The 9810-nt window shown below is 38.8% G+C and overlaps 1 protein-coding gene across 1 annotated transcript; it reads right to left on the bottom strand.

Annotated features, from left to right (window-relative positions):
* Positions 1 to 4127: 4127 nt before the first annotated feature.
* LOC119652030 (zinc finger protein 678-like) lies at positions 4128 to 5051 on the bottom strand. The gene has a single exon (XM_038055965.1). It carries the CDS (start codon positions 5049 to 5051, stop codon positions 4128 to 4130), a length of 924 nt encoding a protein of 307 aa, XP_037911893.1.
* Positions 5052 to 9810: the final 4759 nt, after the last annotated feature.

Here is a 9810-nt window from a genome sequence, read left to right as displayed (position 1 = left end):
CATTTAATAACATTTTGACCTGTTCTTTTCTTTTTTATTGTTATATGGTATTATCCATAATAAGAGACATTAAAGTGAGTGCGTTAGGAAGCGCACGGTGGAGACGCGAGAATGATACTTCTGAATATATGTTTTATAAGGACAGACTGAAAGTGAAACGTGCGGCAGATATGTCAACCACCAATAAGTTTCAGCCTTTGGCTACCCTTATAGGCGATGAAGTGAACGCTTCAGCAGCACCTAAGATGGCGAAAATATTTAAAAAGATAAAATTGCCTCCGATTACGTTTCCCATATTGTCAGGAGAGACCATAATAGCGATCATGAATGAGCTCGACATCAAAGATTTTAATATTAAATTGACGTCAATTGGCACAATGGAAGGGAGGAGTATGAAAAAGTCCGCAATCACCTAATATCTAATAAGGTAAACTTTTTCACTCATTGTCATCCGGATCAACACCCTACAACAATAAATTTGTCAGAGCTCCATGAAATGTTCTGTCATGATCTCAAAAAAAAAACAAAAAAAAAAGGAACCATGCACACTGCCACATTGGGAATAACACATACGGCAAAAGAGTGTGCCCACACAATGTTGTAACTGCCAGTTATGGGGTCACGGAAGTTCTCATTGTCATCTCCCTGTTAAATATTTTACATGCAGTGGAGATCGCAGGCGCACAATCAAATATGTCAACTGTGGAGAACAGCATGTTGCCAATGATATATCACGCCAGACAGGGTAGCTTATATTGCTATCAAGTAAAAACTTGCAAATAAATCGTTGAGCTACACGCCCCATTCTAATGTATGGTCGAATCAGCAATTGCTTATAAACGAAAGCAACTTTCCTCGGCTTCATAACCAGTCACCGACGCAAACGAACTTGCAAAAAGAACAAACTATGTATAGCCAAGTTGCAGGTAACTATACAATTTAACCAACGGAAACTTTTCAGCCATGACCTGAACTAGGAGCGTTTCTCACTTGAGGAACTAACCCAAATTTTAGGGAAACTAGCTAGAGGGCTGAAACCAATGCAAAACGAAAGCAGACCAGCTGAATGTTCTATTTGAGATAGGGATTAAGTTTTTATATAAATGGTTACTAATAGTTTAAAGTTGCTTAAATGGAATGCTCAAAGTCCTCACTTGTCGGTACTAGCTGTCATTAATGATGATTTGCCCATTCTCCGCACTCCGCAAAAAATAAAATTACCCTTCAAAGACACAAAATGGCAAGAATTCCGAGGACTTCTTGGCGAGGCTACCACTTTGAGTAATTTAAGTCTTCTGAACGTTGTCGAAACTACACAAACAGATAATATAGTAGCAACATTTACAGACAGCATTACTCAAGTTGTGTCCGGATAGCTGAGTGGTTAAGTCAATGGTGGCAGTGGGATTTGTATCGAGATTTGATTTCGGATACCAGTTGACTCAGCTGTGGATGAGTACCTGAGCCAAACCAGGGTAATAATATGGAGTGAGCGAAATACTGACCACATTGCCTCCTACAGTGTACGGTAGTGTACCGTTACGGTCTTAAATGAAGTGTTCTAACACACTTCAAGGCCCTGATCCAATTGGATTGTTACGCCAAAGATTATTATTATTACTCAAGTTCTTCGAAAAAACCACACCCAAAGTTTATGAAGATCATGGATCACGTTTCTTTTAGCTGGGCTTTCACACACGGAACTTTAATTGTGAGCGAAATAAATTGAGAAGACAGTGGCAAAGAAATCGAGGCCCGGCTATTAAGAATAGAATAAATAAGTTATGTTGGGAAATCAATAAAAGGATATCAGCGCAGAAGAACTCAAAATGAAACAAAGTGATTTCCAGTTTAGAAAAAGGTTCAGCCATATTCTAGAGGTTATATAGACTGTTCCAGCGAAAGAGGGTTACTCAAATACCTCGCTTGCTTAACAGAAACTTGTAAAATTTGAGTTTCCTTTATATTTCAAAAAAATTCTAGAGTCATTTCTAACAAATCGTCGGTATACAGCAAGAATGAATACCTTTTTATTCCTGAATCGTGATATACCTGCTGGTGTTCTGCAGGGGTCATGTCTTAGCCCAATTCTTTTCAATGTCTATACCTCGCGCATACCAGTGAAAGCTGATTACGAGATACCGATGTTCGTGGATAATACATGTCTTTATACAGAAGGGTCAGACCCAACTTCCTTTATAAGCAAAGTAGAAAATGGACTCAGTCTTATTTACCAATATTCTCATCATTGGCGTATTAAAATAAGTGCAATTAAGCCAACTGCGATATATTTTTCGAAGAAAACGAAAAAATCGCATCTTTTACAAGCCAATCTGAATTTTATCAGTCAATTCATCCGTTGGGCCGACCCAATAAATTATGATAGTATAACTTTGGGTAGGAAGCTTACCTACAAAAATCACGTCGACAATGTTGTAACGAAGCTGATAAGATGTATTGCGCGTTGTATCCATTGATTAACAGGAATTCAGAGATGATACCCCAGAATAAAGTGCTCCTGTACAAAGCATCTATGCAACCCATAATGACATATCTGATTCTTGCCGCTCATGTTCCGGAGCGGCGGTCAAGCACTCACTTCACTTATTACTTCGCAATCCATCTTCATTTCTAATCAAATCAATCATGACTGTTGCTTTCTATGAGCGTACAGATTCAAACCAAGCCATGGTTCAAATTACGCTCATTTACGCTTTGGAAAACCCACTAATGAGAGATGCTGCATAATTTCTACTCGTAGCAAATATAGGTTCTAGATGTTGTTAAGGTAGGTTAAGTAAGATTTAAGGTAGCTAATCTAGGTTTTTGTGAACTTTTCCCGGAACATAAATATAAATAATGTACTCTATTTTTTTTTTTTTAAATCAATCTGAAATCTGACGTACAAACTGCCTTCATCCAGATTGAGCAGGCCGCGAGATCAAATGATAAGAGTAAAGGTAGGAGACTACAATTTTGAGACCGTTGATAATTTCTCCTACCTAGGGTCGAAAATCACAACCGATTACAGCTATGACGATGAAATCCGCGTACGGTTGTTGGCTGTTAATAGAGCTTATTTCAGATTACAAAAACTTTTCCGCTCGAAACGTCTCACAATAAGGTCAAAGCTCTTACTGTACAAGACAATAATCTTGCCAGTTCTCATTTATACCTCGGAGACTTGGGTTCTTAACCAAAAAAATTGTGAACTCTTGACCGCGTTCGAGAGAAGAATCCTCCAACGAATTTTTGGCCTCCTACATGAGGATGGACGATTCCGTAGCCTACATAACGACGAAATCTATGAGCGATACCATGACCGTCAGGTTGTAGATAAATCCGGCTCTATAGGTTACGGGGGGCGGGTCACTTAATCCGTATGGATAAGGAGGATTCGACCCGAAAAATCTATAAGGGCAATATCTATTGTAGAAACAGAAGACGAGGCAGACTCAGCCTGAGATGGAACGATGGCGTAGGCCAGGGCGCCAGGCAGCTTCTAGGGATATCGAGATGGTGGACGCAAAACCGGAATGTTTGGATTTCCTTATTAAGGCGGGCCTAGACCGAATACCGGTTGTTGCACCCTTGATGATGATGAATCTGTTGATGAAAAGTTGAGCAAAAAGTATTAATATTATTGCATTCTATAAATTTCAAGGAACAAAAAACAGTTACTAATTGCGGGTAGTTTACTAACTTTTTCTCCTAAGAATACGGGCCATTTAGGTTATTTCCACCTAAAAAGCACATATATACATAAAGTTGGGCTAATTAATTGAATTTTAAATACCTAGCATTTCTACTATAATATAGTGTTCATAACTTTTTGTTGACTTGAAAAAGAAGCAGTCATAGTGCAAATATGTATCAAAGTTTTACTCACTCCAGTAATATGAATTTTTGATTTTTGTGAAACTCCGATTTCATTTTCCAGTTAAAATTTTTGTATATAAATCAGAAATAATAAACAGTCACTTCTTATGTACATATGGTGGTTTATAGTATCCTATAACCTTATTTAGAACATATATTTACATGGAACAAACAACTATAAATGACTTTCAAATGTACTTAAATTATGTTAAGACTATAAGTTATCTCTAGATATTATTATGAATCTTCTATTGATGAATGTCCTGATCAGTTTGAGATTTATTCCCAGCGCTACATTCTTTCCAAGTATGAATTCGCCATTGCTTACGATCCCCGACGATCTCCCCGCAAGCATCACATTTTCGGTGCAGGGCTCGTTTGTGCTTATATAAGGTACTCGATTGAACAAATGTGCTATTGCAATGCTCACATGCAAAATTCCTTTGATTCCGATGTGATTTCAGATGCACATTTAAGCTATTCGATCTTGTGAATTTCTTATCGCAAAAATGGCATGCAAAGTTCTTAATACCTTTATGAATTATACGGTGTTGGGATAAGTTACTGCTGTACTTAAAGCGTAAGAGACATATATCACATTGGAAGGGACGACTATCCGAATGTGTGTTTCGGTGCTCGGTGTAGGTTTTCAGCTTTGTAAATATCTTTTCACACTCTTCGCATTGATAATAAACACATTCCTCCTTATGGGTTTTCTTGTGGCTGCGGAGCATAGCAAGCGATTCAAATATCCTATTGCATTCTGAGCAAGTGAATTTCTCATCCTCGCTATTATGTTCCTTGATCGTGTGAAAATAAAGCTTGAACTTCGAGTCGAAACTTTCATCGCATTCGTTACATAATACTTTGGCGTTGGTCTCAGAATAATTTGCAAGTTCAGCTTTTGAATGGCTGGCTTTATGGTTTTCCAGCATTTGTTCACTATTGTAGCTGTTGCAACAAATCCTGCAGACAAAATCCTGGACATGAACTCGTATATGCAGCTGAACATTGTATTTCCGATAGGAACGACAATCACAGATGGGACAGTTATAAATAGTAAGACTTTCATCGTGTATTTTTTTGTGCCCCATCAGGGATGCGTAATTCTTGAATATCCTAAAGCAAACGTTGCAATAGATATCTTCGTGTTGAGATCGATGCGTAGTCATTTCGGTTCGAGTGGGAAAGTTCTGTTCGCATATTTCACATTTGTATATTGAAGTTGATTCGGATAAGGACAACTCACAAGATGAGCAGCGAATATCGCAGGCGGATTGGGCTGCTTCTAAATGTAGTGCAATTTTTTCTTGATCATTTTCAATAGCAGAAGAACAACTATGACAAAAGAGGATATGATGATCGCAATTGTCCACGCTGTAGGAAAGAGAGAAAGAAAAAAAATGTGTTTAGGAGCGAACTAAATTTTTCATGTATTTATTTATGTGCTTTTAAAGTCCAGGTTCACAAAGGAACAAGTCATCAACAAATAATTCACTGTCCCCTTGATCTTAAAATTCTTTTTTATGTGCCTAAGACCCAACGGAATTTTCGATTACGCCTTTTGGCCTAATGGCAGGAGTAGCATTGCTGGTTATGTAAAAGTATATCGTCGATCCCAAAATGTTCTTTTTTCTTCAACTTTCGTCAGAACTTTATCCACCATTACATTGATAGAAACTCTGAGATGCACTTTATTGATGGTATTATATTCTGAAACCCTTCTGAAATATTGGAAGAGGTTTCCCTGAGCATGGCCTTAGAAATTTTTGGGCCCCATAATGTCAAGCCCAAGGCCATGTGATTAGAATAAAGCAGAGAATAAGCATCCCTTCCATTGCTGGTCACGATATTCAGTAAAACAAAAATAAAGTGCTAAGATCAGGGAAAGATAAATATAGTTGGAGTTATTCCACTATGCTAAATCCTACTTGATCTCTCTTGGTGACAGGCTCCGCGGCAGGCAGACCAAACCAAATGATCGGATTGAGTCACAAACCTAGGAAAAATGCTAGGGCGTTCACTTCAGTCGACGCGGCAGGAGGGGCCCCCGTCCTGCTGAGAAATTGGCAAGGGCTCTTGACGCATGGATGGCATTAGAACGTAAGTAAATTAGTCCGAGCAAATCAAATACATGTCTGCACACTAAATATTGGCAACCTTACAGGAAAGACCGATGAGCTCGCAAGAGCCCTTCGGTAAAGGCGCATTGATATTTGCGTTCAACAAGAAACCCGATGGTCTGGTACCACAAGCTTCGACTAGGATGCGAAGTCGGGAAAAATGGCTATAAACTTATCTATTTCGGTAGCCTACACACTCAATACGAGGTTTGGCATTACCATCTTGTTACGTAAAGTAAATTGAAGGATTGTCCATTCGCGCATCAATTTCCCCCTTCCTGTCAAAATCTGATTGATTACTTGAAAAGTAACAAGTAACAAACACTTAACCGGATGCTTGATGACATCACCACGCTTTCTTTTCCGCCTTGTGAGAATTCAATTTTTAAATCATTATAATAAACAAATGAGCGTTCCGAATTGTTTTTTTAACGGATTTGGTAATAGCGGGGAGTCTATTGGCAAATATAGAAGAATGCCAAATGAGAAGCAAACAACGCGATCGCTGCCACCCGAGCGGTCTATTACAAAGATCTTTACGATAAACTCGACACACGGGATGGCGAGAGAGATCTGTATCGGCTTGTCAAGCGACGAGCGCACACAGTTTCCTGGCGTTTCATAGCAAAAATGAGCTCGAGGACCATGTCCTAATGCAACACGCTCTTAGATTGAATCTAAATAAAAACTGAATAATATTGCGAGTTGCGCCCGGCGTGTTTGCATTGGCAGAATTTATGTTCAAACAAATAAACAGATTATCATTTCCTTTTTGTCAATGATTTTCGTTTATTTTCTGAATATGTATTTCGGCAGCCACTTGCTGCCTTCTTCAGCGAATTATTATTATTAAAAATTGAATTTTCGACGACCGATCTCCTTGGAACAGGCAGTATCGCTGTCAATGGCACTATGGCTGCCTAGAACTTAGTGATTTAAATATTTCGGGTCAATGTTATCAGCCAATGCAGAACTCCGCACAATTTGGATGAAGTTGCGGTCCACAACTGGCGTTATTTGTGATCGATGTATCAATGAACGTCTCAAATTTATAATTTATCGCAATGTTTTCTGCCCAGTCGCCCTCTATGGCTCTGAGTGTTGGCCAACTATAAAAGACAGTGAACGGCGGAGACAGTGATGGAGACGAAGATGTTGTGTTGGACTAGTAACGTGATGCGTCTTGATCACATCCGAAATGAGGATATCCGCGATCGATATGGGGTTGCACTGATCGTGGAAAAATTGCGTGAGAGGTGTCTTCGATGATATGGTCATGTAATTCGCGTTAAAGAGGATTCATTCGCCAATATTGGTCTAAACATCGAAGTCGATGGTAAGCGACCAAAAGGTTCGCGAACGAACGGTATCTTGATACGCTGGATGGTAATTTGAAGGCCTCATGATTACATCGAAATCAGGCCTTTGATAAAATAAAATAGTGCAACCGATCACGACAAGCCAACCCCACTTGTGAACGGGGCAAAGGCAAAGAAAAAGAAGAAGATATTCATTGGAAACCATTCGCTCGAGTTATATGCAGTTCTCAATGATTAAAAAATTAAGAGGGCAACAGAACTGGCTTGGTGTCACTTAGTAAACGAACAATGCGTTTTCTGCCTTCTCTACATCAGAATGATTCCCGGAAAGTCGTTGTGGAGCGTCATCATCAAGAACTCAAGGAGGCAATCTGAACTTGCTCTTGCCACTAAGCCCCACTGGAAGTTACCGAGTATTATGGGTTTGTTCTAAAAGAAATATTTAGGATCTGCTTTTAGTTTAGTTATTTCTGGTTCACTCACCTATATCATAAGCAGAGCCTCTTGAGGGATCAAAGTGTAGATTTTCGTATTCTAACTTACAGACTACGCTCTTTGCAATAAAGGCTCTAGATGGTTTTCGCATCCCGACTGTGGTCATAAATTCAATTCAGAGGACGGCAGAATTCGCTCATACGGCAGTTATTCACCCCTTGGATATTCACGTTTGTTTATTACACAAACCACTACTTGAAACGGTTGAACTTATCTCACGAAAGTCTTCCAGGAGTAAAGAGTAAGGAGTAAACATCCTGATTTCGCATTGATTGAAATTTTCTAAAACTTCAAGTTAAAAGAGTTGTTATCTGGCCAATCTATCAAAATGGCTTCTACTCTGTCTATCAATTAAGGTTAATTATTGAAGCCTTGGGCAAAAAGTTGAATGATTACTTTTCAATAGTAATTGGAAGATACAGACTTCTAGTTCGATAAATTAGGAGTTAGCTTCTACTATTTTTAAATGGGATTCCAGGGACTGTTTTTTTATTAGTAATTTTAAGGTTTTTCAGCTGCTGCTAAAAATTAAGTAAGTTTCAGATGACCTTTTGAGAAAGTAAAAATTTGATGCCTAATTTTTGGGCTTATGTAAGTAAGTCATATGTATCACTGAATGGTTTGTCTTGATATTTTTTCTTTTCATTCTTCACATCCCTTTTTCTGGCTTATATTGGGGCAACGTTCGGATATTTTTTGTTGTTTTCGGGTGTAGATTTGTAGTGACGGAGCTAAATTCTGCTAAAAGCCTACAAACGACAATACGATGACTAAGAAAAGGAGGAGTTGAGGACAAAGCCAGACATCATGGAAGCTCGACTGAGGAAGATGATATCACAAAGATTAATTCTTTGAGGTTTGTATTGCATAAGAGGAAATTATTACTGCAAAACTTGATTCTGGGGTAAACTTAAGGAGGTCTCCAATTTCTAAAAAAATATATTTACAATGAAAATGGTAATATACTATTATTAGCTTTATTTAAACAGGTGTCGATATGGAGAGTATTTTGAGGCCTAGATACCATGCGCATAGACCACCATATTTTTTTCAGGTCCTTGGATTGGGTATTTTCTGAGAAGGGGTTCTTGAAGTAACTGGCCCATTTCGGACCTCCGCACTCTTCTCCTTTCCAAACCAATGTCGGTTTCGGAAAGCACTAATCGAGACCTGTTATTTCATATCCCATACGACTATACTCGGTGAAATGAAATTTTACACCTTATTTTTGCCCATATGGGTTGTCGGATATGCGCATTTTTAAAGATTTCACTGACATGTTCTGAGTGCATAGGACACTAAAATAAATTGCAAGATGTATTATAGACTATATAGTAAGGTCAAAAAGGTTTTCGTGATATGTAGCACAGGATCTGTCTGAGTTGCAGTCAGTTTTCTTTTAATTTGTCACGACGCCACAATGAACTTCTTAAGTTCAAAACTTACCACAATGTTGTCCTCTATGATTCTGAGCAACTGAAGGAGTGGATAGAACACTCCATCACAGTTTTTAACCGTATTACATCCGGTGAAGTTCCTTTTCTTGTGGATGAAATCACATCAGCCATCAATGCACTCAAATGGAAGAAAGCCGTTGGTCTTAACAGTCTCCCCGCAGAGTTATTTATTGCTGTACCTGCACTTGAAAATCTGAGACATTTCCAAGAGAGTGGATGAAGGGGATACTCGTGACAATTGGAAGGATATCTGCGTGTTCGCTGCCGTCGCAAAGATTATCGCTAAAATAATGCTGGAAGGTATCAAAGAACATCTTGAATGCTTAATCGACAGAGAGCAAGCTGGTGGAGAACAGCGAATCACTGTAGGACAGTGCGAGGAGTTTAGATCTTCGCTTTACCTGCGCTCCATCGATTTCAAGAAAGCTCTCGATAATGTGAACAGGGAATGTATTTGCTGTGCTCTATATAGGAGAGGCATTCCGGAAAGGCTAATAGTTATTATCAGAGCGACTTATGATGGTGTAAAATGTCACG

The sequence above is a fragment of the Hermetia illucens genome, chromosome 3 (assembly GCF_905115235.1).
Source record: "Hermetia illucens chromosome 3, iHerIll2.2.curated.20191125, whole genome shotgun sequence".
Lineage (NCBI taxonomy): Eukaryota > Metazoa > Arthropoda > Insecta > Diptera > Stratiomyidae > Hermetia > Hermetia illucens.
Note: the sequence above shows the minus strand (reverse complement) of the source record. Positions and strands in the feature narration are given on the sequence as shown.

What these genes read in the sequence shown, in the direction of transcription:
- LOC119652030 (XM_038055965.1), bottom strand. Translation starts at nt 5,051, where the DNA reads ATGACTACGCATCGATCTCAACACGAAGATATCTATTGCAACGTTTGC.